Source organism: Saccopteryx bilineata, chromosome 3 (genome assembly GCF_036850765.1).
Source record: "Saccopteryx bilineata isolate mSacBil1 chromosome 3, mSacBil1_pri_phased_curated, whole genome shotgun sequence".
Classification (NCBI taxonomy): domain Eukaryota; kingdom Metazoa; phylum Chordata; class Mammalia; order Chiroptera; family Emballonuridae; genus Saccopteryx; species Saccopteryx bilineata.
Window position 1 is genome coordinate 186,504,890 of NC_089492.1, and position 19,482 is coordinate 186,524,371.

The window sequence follows — 19,482 nt, forward strand, 5'->3', positions numbered from 1 at the left end:
AAGATAAATGGCCTTGTTGGTGACCTTTTCCACCCTCCACTGCAGAGAGGATTGTTTAGAATATATATTTAGTAGATGATGTGGTCTAGGTGAATTGAGGCCTGGACCTTGAGGAACATAGAATCAGGCACTCTAGAAAGAGTGGGTAGTGATGCAGTATGATGGTGATTTTTTGTGGTTAAGGTAGGGGTTGGGGTAGCTGATTATGGAGATATTAAAATTGTCAGTGGAATATTTTCAACATATGTCTGGGCCCTATTATGACTACTAATTCTTTGAAAGGATCTAGTGCCTTTCTTCCCCGCCCACCTCCCCAACATCAGTGGTGCTAAACAGTGTTTATGGAAGTGGTTCATGATCCTATTCAAAGGCTGGCTCCATTAATTTGGAGGTGTCTCATTTCTTTGTACATCTTCTGTATATGCTGCAAATGAGAACTCCTCCTAATATTCTAAATGTCAAGGTGATAGTTATGTTACCAAAAATGTTCCTTATGTGGAATATTAATGTTTATGCTTACCAGAAATAAAGACTGAGCAACAATAAATATGTAAAAATGCAGGCTTTGCACAAAAATGTTTGATAGCTTCTTTTGAATTTAATTATTTTTTTTACTCTTCATGTATGTGGGGTGGGGAAGATTATTTGTGAAACTTAATAGAAAGTTGCAGCAACCAAAAGGTATATAAGGTTAAAATTTGAACAAGATCTTTCTGTTTATTGAAGCAATATGTATTTAGACAGGATGATGTGTTATTAATTTTTACCTAATTTCTTTTAGGTATGTGCAAACCCTTTGCTATCTCTTATATGAAATGCCCTTAGTCTCATTGATCAGTTTGTTGCCCTCAATTTAGCGCTGCAGCCCCCAAGGAGACGTGGCTGATTCCTGTAGGCTTTTCTGTCCCCAAGCTCTGTACTCTACTGAAAGAATAAGCTTGAATGCCCCAGCCCCCAAACTCTAATTATCATAACAAGCAAAGTCAGCACAGTGGGAAGGCGTAAGATTAACTTTCAGACACTATTCAGACACTATAGCCTTCTTGGCATCCAGAGTCTTAAGTATCTAAAAGGACACATTAGTAATCTGTCAATGACTTTTTTGGGGTTTGTGTGTGTGAGTGTGTGTGTGTGTGTTACTAATCTTTTGGGTTAGTGGGCCAGCAGCGTTTCAGGACTATCACAACAGTATTGGCTTAGCAGCATTTTGAAGTCCTCTTTCCCTTGAGTGTTGCCCTGAGATAGAACTTCCATGTTATTCTTTGATTCTCTAACCCTTTTCACTCAGAGCTAAGTATGAAGAGCACACTCTTAAATGAGGGGCAGGGGAAACAGCAATAGGAATATAATTAGCCCAACAGCATTTTTTCTCTTAATAACCCCATTCACTATGAAGCTGGAATTCTAGACAGTCTCGGCTCAGATGCCTTGAAAATATATCTCATTTCCTTGTAAAACTCATCTTGTCATTTAGAAAACATGTCCATTTATTGAATCAAAGACTTGTATTAGTACCTAGCTTTTTTTCTCTCAACAAGGCAGATTCATTAGCAAGATGTATACCAGCATGCCTATCTTTTATTCTTAGTCTAAAATATATGTAATTTCTGTGGGTATATATCCATGTTTCAAAAACCCCAAAATGGGACATATGGTGACAATGGAAAAGATATTTGAAACTAGGACTGTCTTGGAAAGTTCAGGAACACATGGTCACTCTCTAGACAGTTAATATAAGTTATTACAGAAATCAGTCAACTGTTGAAGGCGTTATCCCTTTTCCCTTAGCCTCTAGACAGGAAATCATCTAAGAAGTATTTTTTAAGTGGATGCAGGCAAATTTTTCAATAAAGTCATAAATAATATTTACTTGTAAGTAATAAGGTGGTCCTTTCCTTTTTTATTGCAGAAATAGGCATCCTAACAATGACAGAAAGCCTATATTTTGCAAAGCGGGCTTGTGCAGGGAACACCTGAGAACGTTAAGCAGCAGGGGGTTGCATTTCAGTTCTTGTTTTAAACCTAGCATGGTAGCTCTGTGCCTTATAGCCTGCAGCGTCTGCCCAAGCCTCCTGCCTCCCCTATTAAGATCTTAATTACAGACACAGCTTACTTCATTGCTGAAGGGAAAGAATTTAGTTTCTCTGAACTGTGTCTGTTTTTTGGTGTGGCAGGTGTAATCATGATGAGATCATTTCTGGTTTCTTTTCTTTTCCTGGAGGAATTTTTTTTGAGGGAGAGGAGTACAGTTCTTAAGGCAATTTCATGAGCTCACAATAGTGCAGTAATAACTGTGCTGTGATTTTATAGACCCTTTCTTACGAAGAAATCAGAGTGTTTTGCATATATAGTGTCATGACTCTTAATACTATATTTATAAAGAACATGTTCATTATACCCATTTTGTAGATGGGGAAGCAAAGGCAGAAAAGGCAGCATGATTTTATTGTCATTAGTCTTTCACTGTGAGGACTAAAACTAGACTCTGTTCAGTTTAGTGTCCATTCTTCTATCCAGGGTGTTGCAACTTTAACACTATTGACATTTGGGGCTGGATAAGTCTTTATTGTGGGGGCTGTCCTGCTCATTGCGGGGTCTTTGCCAGCATTCCTGGCCTGTATCCACTAGCTACCAGCCACACACACACAAACACAGAGAACACACACACACACATACACACATATTGTGGTAACTAAAAATGTCTCCTAACGTTGCCAAATGTCACCTGGGAGGACAAAACCCCTTCTACTCAAGAATCACTGGCCTGATCTCCCCTACTTCCTTCTGCTTAAAAAACAATTTCCTTACCGGTTTGATGTGATAGAAGCACAAAAATACAACCGTAGAATGATTTTTTTGTAATTTTATCATGACCAATGTTGAGCTTAATGTAACAGGTCCAGACCAAAAGGAAACGTCCCCGTATATGCTTAGCACCAATTTGGTCAAGCAAATACTACAAAATACTAAGAAACAGGAGGTCTCCCTCAGGTCACATGTAAAACCATCAGGCCAGAGGAAGACAGACTGCAGAGAATTAAGGTTGCCTTAGAGACAGTCTGATCATGTATATATAGTCATATATAGTGCATTTATAACTGGGCTATTCTCATAAACTATTATATAATGTCTACATGTAGGAGCTCATCTATATACCTAGTCATTGAACAATTTCATTTGGAGGTTTTTTCCTATTCTGTTTGCTCCTGCCATCTTTCTCCTACCTGAGAAGCTGCAGCATCTAATGGTTCTTTTCTTGAGACATTGCCTACACCCCCTCAGCCAAGTGCACGGATCCACTTTTTAGAACTCTTTGAGGACCTCACAAGTTAAATGGGATAATAGCAGTCAAGCAACAAACCGAAGTCAAGGGATGTCCAAAAGATCTCCACTGAGCATTGGATCCAAGTTGCAGCAGGTGGATTCTGGCTGGGAGACAGATGAAGGTTGCCAGGATGTGCACAGATCGGTATTGGTATTGTATTTAGACATTGGTACTCTAGTGTATTTTATTTAGACATAACTTCAACCCTTGGGGCTGCATAGCTTGGTGCAGACACTTTATTAGATGTAACTTGTATGTTTTGACTTCTTGAGAAATGATGTCGGTTTTGGAAATATATTGTAATAGGATGGGGTGGAGTCTCCTATTCCTTTATAACAATTCTCATTTTGCTTCCCTAAGTACCTGGATGTTGAAGGGATTTGTCTAGACTGGCAGATAGATGTGATCTGGTGCCAACACTGTAACATTGGCTGAAATCCAGAAGGTTGTTTTATTGTTAATAAAACCTATCTTTTGGGTGAGTGGGTGTCAGGCCATCATCATTATATGGCGCCCGTCAGATTTATCTAGGGAACAGACCCTGAAAAGAGTCTGTGCCTGCCCCATGTTTTTGATCCTTTGCCAATATGTTGTACTTAAATCTATCAAAACCAGGCAACCTGGGACAAATGCTTATAAACTCCAAGGCTTAATAGCAACAGTACAGCATTCTAAGATGGAGAATGTTCTCAGGATGTACATCCTGGACCAGTGGGAAAAAATTCTAAAATAACAGGGAACCAGGTACGATTCCTGGCTCTGTTGCTAATCTAATAGGAGACCCTCTGGGTTGTAAAACAAAAATATTGCGTTAAATTGATTACTAAGATCCCTTCTGAGTCTGAAATTCTAGCCTAATTGGTTCTGGTTAAGGTGTGGATGACTTCTGGTTCTAATACCCACAGAAACTTACGTGTTCTTCCACCTTCTGTAAGACCCTTAGGAGCTGCTTAGATCAATCTTGAAGAGCACAGAAGAGTGGAAAATTTAGCTCTTAAAGACACATATATTATTTTTGATCACAAGACTTATAAAGAAAAAGCTAATTTATTTTTCTCGAATATTGTCAGCCATCAAATTCATCCTCCACGACTGGTCAGGAAATAATAAAAGGGGACTGTGAAGTCACACACACTTATACATGGACACCTCCCTACCCATCCAGGAGACTATCAGGTCACACACACGCACTTATATGTGCACACCTCTCTACCAGTTCATTTGTAATTGTTTTTGAAACAGAATTTTCTCTAGGCTTTTGTTGCTTCCATGGTAAACAAATTCCAGCATATGAATATTTCTGTTCTGTACAATCTCTAATCAAGGGGGAATAGATGACGTTAGTTCTAGTTCAGGAAAGACAAGGAACCCAGCATTTGAAGAAATACGTCTTTTAATCTCACATCTCTACTGTCCATATCATGTTACCAAATCTGATCAGATAGAAATTTCTTTCTGAGATCCAAATATCTAAATTTATAAAAAGTGTCAGATCTCATCAGTTCTCAGGAAGTAGTGTCACTTGGGCATACAAACCACCAAAGTAATGCTGGGTTCTGAATGATCCTTCAGTGAGTATAAGTGGGCCAATATAGAAGAGAGGTTTAGATTCCTGAACCTGAAGCCTTCCAGGCCAGCAGGCACAGGGTGCTCCCTGATGGTACATGTGGGGCTGCTACATGGCAAAGAGTACCTTTGGGAGGCCATGCTACATTCTTAAAGCATCTCCCACTCAAAAATACACAAATAGAATACTGTGGTTCAAGTTCACAAGGCTGGAAAATCTAAGCAAACTTGAGTACTTGCGGCAGAGTAAATGACATGAGGAATCAGAGAGGGCCCGAGATGCTCATGTAAGCTTTGTAACCCTCAGGGCTTTAGAAGCACTTTCCACAAGGTAAAAATTATTGGCTGAATTGTGGTGTAGGTGCCAGAGCAATCTTTGGGGCACATATTGTTTAATCACACTCCTCAAGCAATCAGCAACCTGACAGGGGACTAATGGGACCTATGTGGACCCTACTGCTGCCTTTCTGTGATTAGCTCAGATCACATGATGAAAAGTGTGTCAGATCACAATGGATAAATATTGCTGAGAAAAAACTTGGATGTGCTACATATCTTATCTTCTAACTCCTAAACTTGAACGCTTTGTGTCTCCTATTTAACAATCTCAAGAAGATTGTTAATTCGACATTCCACGTGATCCAATGAAAGAACCCAGGTATAAACCAAGTATTTCAAGAAGCAAAAGCCAGACATTTGTAGACATCAATGTTTTCTGACTATTGCTGTTTTCTTTCTTAGGAAATCCCACATCCCCCTAGGTAATGGTAGGCAGAAGCCTAAGTGGTTTGACTACCCTCAAACTGAAGCTGATTCTTGTCAGCAGGCACAAAAGCACACAAGCCTTTCTCTTCCTTTATGTCTGACCTTGATGTTCATCCTTCAGTCACTTCTGGATTGATTTCCTTGACAATGGCTATATCCTTCTGTGCTGTGTCTGTTTCTCACGATCTGCCCAGCACCAAGTGTGTGTGGTTTGAGAGCATGTGCTGCATACCTTCTGGATCTCAAGGCTAAAGTTTGGGGGTTTGAGTACAGGAAAGTTATGTTGTTGAGAATGTGGCAGCTCTGAGGCTGTGTCAGGAGCTCCTGCATGATAAATATAGAATAAAATAAAAATAATAAGGGGAAGTTGGGCCACTGATGATGCTATCAGTCCTAGTGGGGTGACACACCAGCCATTGTGACTAATTTCTCTACAAAGAACAGCATGAATGGTCATGGAAATTACAAGTCACACCTCTGTATTTGGAATAGCAGATAGTTTTCCTGGCAGTAGGAATAATAAGCTTTCTTGACATTTTGATAGCAGTGGGAGAAAAAACCAAGCAAGAGTGGGGGATGATGTGGGAGTTATCATGTGACCTATGGCTTTGTGTCCCCACTCTTCTGGCTAGTTGTGCAGTATTTTCTTCCCACTTGTCAGGGATAGCTTGGGAACCAGGAACAGCAAACCAAATGTTCTGGCACAGAATGAATGTGCTCTGTCACCTGCCATCAGATGTGAGTTGCTACACTGAAGGGAGAAAGGCTCTTATAGAGAACATTGTATTTAATCTGGCTGGGATGGTCAGTTCCTCTTGGCTTTCCTGTTTGTTCAGTGGTTGCAGACACCGAATTCAGGCTTGCCATCTACTTCATTATCCTGTTTTAATAGACAGGAGTGGGCAATTTCCTGCTGTTTCCCACATTCTCTGGCTGTGAGGCTTGGTGAGTTGGACACACACTTATCGTTCTGGTTCCATTAGTTTATCTTCCCATGCCCATCAGAATATTTTGATGAAGTAGCATGCTGATTTCTTAAAAATGAGTTTCACCCCCTCTGTAGGGAACCAGGAAATCAGAGTCCAGAATCTATTTTAAGTTAGCAAACATTTAATGAGTGTGTATTTTGTTTCAGACACTGGCTATAAAGTTCTGAAAATGCCAAAAGAATAAGACAACCTTCCTGAATTTAAGGAGTTCCCAATCTTGAATGAGATAATACAATTTACATTTTAAGAAATATTATTACAGAAAACTGGGAAGAGACATGATTAGATAGGTTTTGGAAAGATGTTCTGGTTATGTGGAAGACAGATTTTTGAGGTTATGTAGAAGAGGTTAAATGCCAGAAAACCAATTGGAAAGCAATTGTTATACTCCCCCTCTCAAAAAAAAAAGTTGCTGAGGGCCTGAGCTAGAAGTGGCAGTGAGGAGGAAAGCAGGTCCAAGCTGGTTGGGTTTCAGATGGTAAAGAGACCCTGAAAACCTCTTTTGAGGTCACCGTCTTGGCAGCTGTATGCATACTGTTAACTAAGAAAGGTAAAGTAGGAGAAAGGGATTTTTGCACTTGTTAATTTTGAGATAAAGATACCCAGCAGGATTGGAGTGCAGAAGAACCATCTAGGCAGGAGCCATGGACTGAGTGCTGTCTGGGTTTAGGTACCACCACGTGGGTGGGATTTCCTGCAGAGAGTACGCATGTAGAGAAGGGACAGTGCAAATGGAACATGATCACATAGAAATGAGCCAAAAATATTTTTTTAAGCCTGTGAACAAGAAGGAAGATGAGTGGTCATGGGAACAAGAGAAGAAAAGAAGTAGGAAATGGTAATATGGAAGCCAGAATAGTTTCAAGAAAGGTTGAGATTGGGATTCGTGTTAGAGGTTCCTACAGTTAGCGTCCCCTCAAACAGGATTTATGACCCTAAAGGCCTGTTTTTGGTCCTGATTAGAACCACAGCTTTTGTAGCATATGCATTTGACTTTAGTTAACACTGTCCTATACCTGGAGCTGGAGTCAGGAAGCCTGAATTCTGTCCCAGCTCTATGACCTTGACCTTCTTGCCAGGTGAATGACTTTGGTAAGTCATTAACTTCTTGAGCCTCATTTTTCTCATTTGTAAAGTGAGGAATTTGACTATCCTTGTTTAAAGTTCCTCTGGCTTCCAAGTTCTATGCCCAACTGTTGGTGTCTTGCCAAGCTCAAGCAGCACTGCTAACTGCCAGCCTCTGGAGGCTCATCATTCAACTGGAGATAGAATTACACAGCTCTCTTATTGCTCCTTGATTTGTTTCTGTGTGACCTTACCTGTCATGGAGGTGTATGGGGGTGGGGTGACAAAGAGTAGATCTGCCTTTCCCAGGTTTTCTAAGACATTCAAGTAAATCACCTTCTGAGTTTGTGGCCTTAAAGTATCAGCCTTTACACTGAAGGAGAGGGTTCTTCCACCTTCTTCTAGGCAGAGAACTTAACTCTTATTTTGCCTATTTATGAATTGCCTGTGCTCTTTTGAATGAGATGACTTGTGTTCTGGCTGAAGTTAATTTTGCTGTTATCATCTTAATGAACCCCTGCCCCAACACACCTAGTATTTTCAAAAGCCACGCCCTTACCCATGTTTTTACCCACTTTTTGATGGGTTGTACTCTGCTGGAATCTAACCATATTTGTTCAGAATTTTCCCAGGAATATCATTAGAGTGAGTATTAGTATTTCATCTCAGAAAGTCTCTTGAATGAAACCAGTAGTTTCATTATTGCTGTTTGTAAGCAGATGCTGACAAGAGGTGGCAATGCTTACAACTCATTATTAATTCAAAGCAAAAGACAGTTCTCCTAAGTGTAATAGTGAACAAAGGAAATATTAGCTATGTATTAAAAAAATATATAATAGCATCATTAGAATGGAACCAATCCTGGATTGAAAACTGAGAGAAGGCAAACAGGATAGGGAGCCCAAGGCCAAAATGCCATCCAGCAAATTAAAGAAATACTCATAATAACTTCTTAAGTCTTTAGCAATGTTAAAGTCCTTGACTTGACTGAGCTGTTGCCCGAAAAAAAAAAAAAGTCCTTGACTTGAATTAACTCATTTAATCCTCACAGAAAACCCATGAGGTAGGTGCATTATCTACATTCTCATTTTATAAATAGGAAGTTAAGGCACAAGGGGTGGTAATCTGCCCAGGTTGCACAGTTAGGAGACCAAGAATCTATTTATTTTATAGACCCCAAGAATCTATTTATTTTATAGACATGACAAGAAGAATTGGTCATCTTTAGAACTTTACTGAATGCAATATAATGAAAGTGAACCCAGTTGAGAGGACACTGGGTAGTAGAGCTAAGGTAGCTTAGAGTTCTAGAAAGAGGATTAAACCAAGAGACCATAGTTCTACTCTCATCTCCGACACCAACCATGTAGCCTACAGCAAAAGATAAACTACTTCCTTGTCCAGGTGTCTCTAAATGTCTCTGGAGCTGGAATCTTTTGTTTGGGAGAGTGGCTGGGTGTAGACATTGGCTCTCTGTAGCTTGAACAGATATTAAATAACTCGTTTCTGTTCAGTCAAGACTAAGACTGTCTATCAGTATGCAAGGTGTCATGCTACACTGGGTGGGGTGCCTGGCACTAACAGCCACGCCAATCTCTCCTTCTAAATCTTGATCTCTGTAGACAGTAGAGAGGACCTCTAGGAAGTCCTGGACAACTAGTCAGGGGAGTTTGCCCATGGAGGGCCCATTAGCAAGAGCAGTAGGCTCTGAAACATTCTTGGGGAAACAGCTCTTGATGTACATCTAGAATCATGATCATGCTGCTTACCAGGTGGTGAAGGCCCACGGGACAGGAGACAGAGAACACCCAGAACCTCTCTCTCACAGGGCTTTCTCTCTGCCTCTACTCAAGCATGGTCCAGCCTGTCCTCCAGGGCTTCACCCGCTTCTATGCCCATGGGCAGCTCTAAAGCCTTAAGCTTGTTTATGCTAACTAGGTCTGTAGTCTTTTGCCTTTCTACTGTTTCCTGTTTTTTCCCTTTCTTTTCTCTAAAGGCAACATCACTGTACAGCGGTTCGCCCTCAGTTCCCGTAGAACTGATCCCGACTCTTGATCGCTTCTGATTTCATCTTGGGGCTTCCTTACCAGCCATTCCCAATTGTTGAATGGGCCCTGGGAAAATGAACAGAGATTGGGAAGTGTGTGTGTGTGGGGGGGGGGTAGCCCTCTCCCTGTTCTATAACATGCACTCTGGTGGAGTAATTTTTTTCAAATCATTTTGCTACAAAGGACCAGAATCCTGTCTTCTGTAATCAGTGACTTTTCTTTTAAATTACAGAACAGCCAAAAGATGGCAGAAGAGAAACAAAGGAGATTTTAGAATGATGACACTTTCCTAAATGGGTGCTCAAAGCAGAATAGAATGATGCATGATTTTATCTTTATTATGTGAGCTCTTAATTGTTAAAAGGAACCCAAAGCTTCCAAGAACAAAAATACTGACTAAAATGTTTACCTGGAACACAAATCTCTGTTTCCCTTTGGCTTTCCTTACTGCTCACCTGGCTACATCGACTTGCTAGACTCAAAACTTTTGAGAACAAGGACTTTAATCCTATCCTTAAAGAGCATCATCAGGCAACCTGGGTACTGACCTCTATTGCCTTATCTCCTTTCTTTAGGTTAAGTAGCAGCACTGACTAAGAGGAGTTTGATTAACAGTAAAAGTAGGAACTTCTCAACCACTGGCCAGAGAGGAGACCGCTTAAGAGCTCAGCTCCTTCATAGCAGAGACCCAGCACACAGAGTGAGACCTGCAGTTATAGGGAAATGATTAATGTATGTCAGTTATAAAAGAATTCAAAGCATGAAGCTTGAAGATCAAGTCCACATTTCTAGAGAAGGAAACAGGGCATAGAAGTCCAAACAACCCAAAATTCCACTATTATGTAAAGTTACAAACATGCCCCATCCAGTCAGCAGTCCTTTCTCCCACAAATCACTGTCATTGCGATAACATCTAGTGCATCCAGACATTTTAGTGAGATCACTTTTAGCTTTCAGAGTGCTGCGGTGAATTTACAACGTTACCCGACTCCTCTGTGTGCTGAGAAGGAGCAGCCATGTGGTGATGACTGCCATCATGCTGCGAAACATTACTCACGCCAAGAAATGAAATCTTTGGATTCTTTGCAAGGTTTCCAAGAATGTGAACACATACTGCCTGCCCACTCTGCTGAATGCCTCTTTTGGCTGTCTGCTTAGTATTGAATGTACCAGACAGGCCTTCATACAAAGAGAGAAGGTGTTTTGAGCCCCTGAAAGGGGAAGTCACAGACTTTCGGATGTGAATGGTGAGACTGAAGATGTAGGAAATAGTGGCAGGGTGAGGAGGGGCCTTTTGGAAAGGTACGAATAAAAGACCAAGAGAGAAATAGATGGCATTGACCTACGTGTGATAAATTCTTTGTATCTCTCCCCCGTCAAACCTGGAGCTACGGACTACTTTCATACTATGCTCTATGCTTGATGATCATGGGAAAAATACTTGCCTGGAGAGTGTCCCTGTGTCCATGGATATTGCAATCTAGTGAGAATAAGAATTTTTAGGTGCTGCCAAAGCATGTATAAGTGTGCATTCGTTTCCATTTTAATGCTGTGTATAAATGCCATTTGTACTGTTTGTTATTAGGGATGTTCTTTATGAAAAAATTGAGAAATATCAGTTGTACTAATGTAAATATCTTGGACTATTTTATTCCTCAAGCTGGCTTTAAGAAAGGAAGAAAAATGCTTTGTATAGGGAACTACTCTCTGACTCTTTAACAGGGCTACTCATAATTCATTGGCACAGCACTGCTGTGAGAGAAAAGAACTCTTGTGGTGTTCTGAGCTTTTCCAAGGAAGCAGTCTGACGTCATTGGTGGCAGACACAGAATGTATGTATCTGTCTTTTGTCGACACCATCTGTTTTTCTCCTCACAGGCTATCGTTTAGATTTATTCTTCTCTTCTTTCCAGGAGATGAGCCTCCCCATACGAGGATGGGTGCTAGATGTTAAAGGCACTAAGCTAATATTCTAAGATGATTTCCTTCTGTTCCTTCCTTTCTAGAATCTTATGGCAAGAGCCTTATATGACAATGTCCCAGAGTGTGCTGAGGAACTGGCCTTTCGCAAGGGAGACATCCTGACTGTCATAGAGCAGAACACAGGAGGACTGGAAGGATGGTGGCTCTGCTCCTTACACGGTCGGCAAGGCATTGTCCCAGGCAACCGGGTGAAGCTTCTGATTGGCCCCATGCAGGAGACCTTATCCAGTCAGGACCAGCCTACTTCTGGACTGATGCACCAGAGCTTTGGCCAACAGAAGCTCTATCAAGTGCCAAACCCACAGGGTGCAACCCGAGACACCATCTACCAAGTCCCACCTTCCTACCCAAATCAGGGAATTTATCAAGTACCCACCAGCCATGGTACACAGGAACAAGATGTGTATCAAGTACCACCATCAGTGCAAAGAGGCATTGGGGGTACTAATGGTCCCCACTTTAGTAAAAAGGTGAGTGAGCAACTGACTGGATTTTTGTTCCTTTTTTTTTCATTGTACTCAGAGCAATAGAAATATTCCTGAAATAAGAACTTGACCTTCCCAAAAGTATGTCCTCCGAGAAGTAAGTACATCTAAATACCGCAACTCAGCGGTATTATTTTTTGCATTATTTTTTCATTCACTGGTCAGCAGAACTTCCTTAAATTCCTACCATGTGCCAATTACTGTTGATTCAAAGCCATCATAAGTTCCTGTGCCATTCCGGGCCATACTGGATTATTAAGTTGTTTTTCTCCATCTTTCTGATAGATCCGCTTTTAGAACTAGATTCTGCACGCAAATAATTTCCAGTCTTTTCTATTTCTTCCTTGAATGGCACAAGGCACAAAATTTTGTATGAGCACAGTGATGCAACAAGGACCATCCTTTCACTGAAAGCTGAGCGGTGACACCCTTGTCTTGGCTGCCCAAACCACTCACTAGAAGTAGAGGAATAAGGAAGCTGGGGAGTGGGTCCTGCCAACCAACTTATTCTACAGAGCTGCTAGCTTATAGTTTGACTCATTTAAAACATATAGATACTTGTATTTAGAAAGCAGCTATCCTCTTATCCTTCAAATAATTCCTAAAATAATGCCTGAGCCAATGGCTGAAAACAGCAGAACTAAGATATTTAGGAAGGCATCATTAAAAAGAAAAAAAAAAAGGAAGGACCAACTGTTTTATAATTTCAAACAATCTGAGATAAATAGAAAAATTTTAACTGAGTGAATGTTAAGCATTTAGTATATTTTTGATGCTTGTGATGCAATGAATTAGAGTGAAGGAAGCCTTCATGATGCTTCTTACATTGTAGTGGAGGGACGTCAGGTGCTGGGAAGAAAATAGTGTCAGTGAGCTTGTGGGGGTATAGCTAACATGGAGATGATGCTTATGTGAGTATTACAAAGGGAGGCTTTTCCCTTCAGTTTTCTGGCAAATTCCAAGGGTGGACAGAGGATACTGTGAGTTTTGGCAAGAAGAATAGGTGACTTTCACAGAATAGAAAAAGACCTCTGAACTACAAGAGGAAAGATGCAGCTTCATGCCAGAAAGAGCTTGTTGACTTTTAGAACACTACACATACAGGTGCCCTGCCTCAAGGAAATCACAAAGCCTGAATTTCCAAATTAATGTAAATTAGAGAATGTCTATTTGCATGATAATGGAATCTTCTGTTGAAGAAAAGGGGGTGGATTTAGTGTTGGATTTTTTTAAATAACAAACCCACAAATGAATACAAATCACCTTTTATACATAAAGAATGTTTTGCAAAACAGTTTTCAAGAGCACAGGTGTTGTCTAAGCCAAGTGTGTGTACAAAAGGAAGAATTACTCAAGAAGTGGTAAACAGCCTGACTGTAGGTGGTGCAGTGCATAGAGTGTCAACCTGGGATGCTGAGGTCCCAGTTCGAAACCCCGAGGTCACTGGCTGGCTTGAGCATAGGCTCATCGGTTTGAGCTCGGGATCATCAACTTGAGCCCAGAAGTCTCTGGCTTGAACCCAAAGGTCTCTGGCTTGAAGCCCAAAGTCACTGGTTTAAGCAAGGTGTCACTGGCTTGGCTGGAGCCCCCTAGTCAAGGCACATATGAGAAGCAATTAATGAACAACTAAAGTGACACAACTATGAGTTGTTGCTTCTCTCTCTCCATTCCTTTCTCTCTCTCTCTCAAAACAAACAAACAAGAACAAAAGTTAAAAACAAAGCAACTTTCTGACTTGTGTTACACAAGATAATGATTCCTGTCTGCAGAGGATAGACTGGTCATGACCTTTTAAAGTCATTACCCCATGGATTTCAGACTGAAAGGGAAAGCCAAACCAGGCCTCTGTCTCCAGAGGAGAAAAGGAACAGTTGGAAGGTGTAACTATAAATAAATAACTTCTCTCACTCTTAGTCCTCGTTGTTTGCACCTTAAAATAGCTCTCCCTTCCTCTGAGCTAGTGTGAGGCAGACAGGGAGACCAGAACAGGAAATGCTTGGCTGAAAGGTGGTGGGGTCTAAACTTTCATCACAGTTTATTTTGGCAGGAAGGTGACATATTTTCTTTTTTAGACTCAACTCTTTTAGTTCCAAGTCTGAAACGTCTAAAATCTCAGCCCTCTTCTCACTTCATTTGCTGTCACTACACTGCAGATTCGCTCCTTGACTCTTCATCCTGGTAGGGGGCAGAGAGTTTGGCCCCACCCTCCCTTGGATTGATGTTGGGGGGCTGAGGTTACCCTTGGGTGCTTGAACTCAAGGTTTGTTTGTTTAATTGTAAAAATCAGTGGAACATTTTATGTTTAACCAAAGGTAGGCGAGGAAGACATTTCCAAAAAGCACCTGCTGCCCTTTCAGGGGAAGAGCTCAGGAGAAGGTGTCTTGGAGTCCTGAGAGGCTCTGAGCAGTGGGAGTCTGCGGTAGTAACATGGTGAGGATGGGAAAGGGGAAAAGGAATGGTCCTGGCTCTTCCCTCCAAACACCAAGCACTCTGAGGATACTGACCTCACCTGGAAAGTCATCTTATAGCCTCTGATTCTCTAGGCTGCCCACCTTTGTTCTATCCACTGGGTCACTGGCTTACACACCCATGAAAGTGAGTTTACCCTCTTCCTTCCTTTCCTCTCTTTTCCTTTCTTTCTCTTTTCTCTCTCCCTCCCCTCTACCCTCTTCCTTCTCCTTCTCTCTTTGTCTCTCTCTCTCTCTCTCTTCCCCCTTTTGTTTCTCTCCTTCTTTTCTTCCTTCCTTCTTTCCTAGTGGGGATGGCTTGGTGGCTAAGAGGTGATTTTATCCTAGGTAACAGCAGCTGCTTTAATCACTTCTATCAACAGCTCTTTCAGTGTAATTTTTTTTTCTTTATTTCTTTTTATTTTTAATTAAAAAAAATATTTTTTTTGTACAGAGACAGAGAGTGAGTCAGAGAGAGGGATAGACAGGGACAGACAGACAAGAACGGAGAGAGAGGAGAAGCATCAATCATTAGTTTTTCATTGTGAGTTGCAACACCTTAGTTGTTCCTTGATTGCTTTCTCATATGTGCCTTGACCGTGGGCCTTCAGCAGACTGAGTAACCCCCTTGCTGGAGCCAGTGACCTTGGGTTCAAGCTGGTGGGCTTTTCCTCAAACCAGATGAGCCTGCACTCAAGCTGGCGACCTCGGGGTCTCAAACCCGGGTCTTCTGCATCCCAGTCCGACGCTCTATCCACTGCGCCACCGCCTGGTCAGGCTATTTCTTTTTTTTTTTTAAGTGAGAAGAGGGGTGATAGACTCTCACATGTGCCCCAACCAGGATCCACTGGGCAACTCCTGCTAAAGCAGATGCTCGAATCAACTGAGTTATCCTCAGTGCCCAGGGCCAACACTCGAGCCAATCAAGCCACTGGCTGCAAAAGGGGAAGAAGGAGAGAAGAGGGAGAGGGAAGGGAAGAGAAGTAGATGGTCGCTTCTCATGTGCACCCTGATTGGAGATTGAACCCAGGATGTCTGCATGCCAGGCCAGCGCTTTATCCACTGAACCAACCAGCCAGGGCCAGTATAAAATTCTAATTCAGGATAATCTCAGTGGGTGAGAATCATCCTAATTATTTAAACCAGAACCCGAGAGTTAATCCCAGTACAATAGAGGGATCAGGCTGGGAGTAAGGGGGTTGGGGTGATGAGTTCTTATTATACCTAAATGGCCCTGTGCCCACTTTTTAAAAAATTTTTTATGTATAAAAGGGTGGTGGACCCAAAACTACACATTCCTGGTAGTTTAAGCTGTGGTTCTTAAAAATAAGTAAAGAAGAAAAAGAGAAGGCATTGGAGTCTTATTTGGAACCACTAAAGGATGGGTTTAAAACTTTAAGGAACATAAGAATCACCTAGAGATGGAAGGAAGGTGAATTGAAATGCAGATCCCACCTGACCTGTGGTGGCACAGCGGGTAAAGCGTCAACCTGGAAACGCTGAGGTTGCCGGTTCAAAGCCCTGGGCTTGCCTGGTCAAGGCACATATGGGAGTTGATGCTTCCAGCTCCTCCCCCCTTCTCTCTCTCTGTCTCTCTCTCCTCTCTAAAAATGAATAAATAAATAAATAAATTTTAAAAAAAGAAATGCAGATCCCCAGGCCTCTCCCCAGATTCTAAACCCAAGGCCTGGGAATCTGCATTTCAGTAAGCTCCTTGGACAGTTCTGGGGAGGAGGTCCAGGACTGCACTCTGAGAAACACTGAAGTGGGGGCCATGAAGGTGTTGGATATGTTCCAATCTGATTGTGATTTGGGACTTTCCATAGTTAAAGATTCCCTTGATGTTGTAAACAGACTGTGGGCTTCAGAAATGTTCTCCACCACAGATTTTTTCTACTAATGAATCACCAAGTATGGGGGCGGGGGGGGGAGGGGAGACAGTGAATTCTGCCTTCTATCACTTCACCTTTACACTCTGGGAAACTTCAGCATCTGCCTACCTTCTTGCATCCCGTCCACATTAAAAGGCTTTCATCACTTACTAAGTCAGCAGTTCAGGGAAAAATAGTCATATAATAAAATCCTCACCCGTCTGCAAGACAAGAAGATGGCATGAGTACTGTGGAAAAAGCATGGGCTCTGGGGTGAGGCTGACTCCTGATTCTGTTTCCTCACTAACTGCTAGTCCTTGTCAACTTGCTAAACTTCTTCAAGCTTTGCTTTCTTCATCTGTACAATGGGAATAATCAGAGTTGCTGTGAGATTTAACAAGGAAAGGACCTGGCACAGTGTTTGTTAAGTAGCAGGGGCTTAAAAATATTAGTTCCCTAGTCTTGTTCTTCTTTCCTTTCTCAGAGTTTATTTTCAACTGCATCAGCCTTCTTTGTGTTTCTCACTATACGCAAGATATGCAAATACTTGACTGCTAGCACATTAGCTGTTCCTTTTGAGTGCATGGCTCTCTCTTTCATTCTACAAGGATTTTGCACAGAATGGAAAAGAACTCCCCAAGTTATCTGGAAACCGTACACACTGACACCTTTACTTAATTTCATTGGTCTTTTTCACTCCGGGTTTTGTGTGTAGGGCCGTTTTATCCATTAGGCATTGGGCAGGATGCCCAGGGTCTACGGCAGTGTTTGAGAGCTGAATAAAAAAAAAATTGGGAAAAAATGGCTCTAAAATAGGAACACAAACACTGCAAAACAGAAATTAAAAAACAGATAAATGTGTAGGAAACTATCATGTCAATCTCATTATTATATTTAGGGCTCAGAACTATTTTATTGCATTTGAAAACAATTTGTAGGTTAGATTTTCTTACTTTGCAAAGATTTCTAAATATGCCCTGTGATTGCCAAGAACTCATAGGCAATGCTAAATTAAATGAGTTACTCATAGTCCAATAATTTGAAAAGCTGAATTATATTTAAAGATTCTCAATTTTTTTAAAAAGCAAAAATTCTCCTTAAGGTTGGAGTATGATTTTAAGTGAAGCCCTCCAAACATACAAAAGACCAAGGTCTACAAAGGTCTAGTCTCCTCATTTCTCTGCTTCAAAGACCAGTAAAATTATCACCTGAGTTCATATCATGCTTGATCTTCACAGGGAATTATGTGTATTCTTCTGATTATTGTTTGGACATGTTGCTTTTATTCTAACTGGTGGAATTAGATTTGCTTTGAGTCCTTTTGAAGATGAGTATGAGCTAAATATGAACTCCAGTAAGGCAGGCAGGGGCCATGGCTGTCTCTTGGCTGCTATAGGTTAAGCACATAGTAAAGCATCAACACATAGCTGATACCCAATGAGCACAGGAACAAGGCCAAGGCATGAAATGAAACATTTAATTTGATTTAACCTTTAAATAAACTGAAAAGTGGTTCTGATTTTGTCACCCATTCACCATCATACACTATTCAAATCTCATCGTTCAATTCATTACATTCTGCTATGACATATGTCAGATTATACATGGTCATTTTCCCCCAGAAGGGTATTAGACAATGTCACCATCTGTTTTCCGTAATCCTAACTATCTGTACACAATAAATGAACATCCAAAATACGACTGATGTAAGTTCAGCTTGTCTAAGGACCCAACTTTTATGAATTTGCCCAGTTTAGACAACAAGATTAGTTCACTCTTCTATGGTGACATAAAAAGAAAAACTAAATTTTTTTTTCTATAGGGAGCAGAGCTTCCTTTATGTATACTATTATTTACTTAGAATGCCTTTTCTCCTCTGTTCTACCTGTGAACTCCTATTCATACTTTAAAACTCATTTTAAAATATTTTATAAAAGATTTTATTTATTGATTTTAGAGAGAGAAAGGATGGGAGATGGGAAGAACAGGAACCATCAACTTGCTTTTTGTATGTGCCTGGTCTAGGGTTTCTAAAAACTCAGCAAACTCAGCATTCTGAGTCAATGTTTCATCCACTGCGCCACCACAGGCCAGGCACTTTAGAACCCATTTTAATGTCCATCTCCTCTGTGAAGCTTTATCTCTGCACCCTAAGTGTCTCCCTCCTCTATACAAGTAATCCCAAAATATGTTGTATATATCTCTTAGTCCCAAGGGGACTCCTGGGCTCATTAAAACCATAGTGGTCCGCCATTACAATGTATGATGCACTAGGCTGGGCAAGTACTGCTTCAGGGTTGGTACTCAGAAAAACTCAAGTCATATTAAGATTTATCTAGACCCATTACCTCATCTTTAAAGACCATTTCCTACCTTCCAAAATGAGATGCAGCCATCTGTTGGCAGGAAATGACTCAAAGACTATTACCAGGTCTTCTAGACCCATTTCTGAAAGATAATATAAGAACCAGAAATAGATTAACTACAATGTTTGTACCTTCTTAGACACTGAGTCATCATGAATTACACATACACACACACACACACACACACACACTCACATACCCATCACCATTGGTTAAGAACAGAGAACTTCCATAATTTGGATTTGGAGCATTCTGAAATCTGGTTGCTCAGAGCAACACTTAGTTACTAGCCAACTAACTGCTATATATTAGCTGTATGATTTGCCTACAAACAAGTAAAAATAGATTTAGAGGAAATGAAAGCTCCCAGAGAAGATAAACTCTGACTTCATCTCACTTTCTTTTCTTCCCTTCCTACACACACACACACACACACACACACACACACACACACACACCCTGAAAAATACCAGAATTAGGACAGAAGGAACTTCTAGTTTCTTCACTTATAAACTTAGTAAAGTACAACCGTATTCCAGAATTGTACATTTCTGTATAAAACTCATCCAAAT

The 19,482-nt window shown here is 41.0% G+C and overlaps 1 protein-coding gene across 2 annotated transcripts in view; it reads left to right on the forward strand.

The window, feature by feature from the left end:
- The window catches only part of NEDD9 (neural precursor cell expressed, developmentally down-regulated 9), a 217,754-nt gene that overhangs the window by 179,494 nt on the left and 18,778 nt on the right, over positions 1-19,482 (forward strand). For both annotated transcript variants that reach the window (XM_066268387.1, XM_066268386.1), the window contains one exon: positions 11,765-12,211. In XM_066268387.1, coding sequence (XP_066124484.1) covers positions 11,765-12,211 — 447 coding nt within the window. The remainder of the gene's footprint in view (positions 1-11,764; positions 12,212-19,482) is intronic.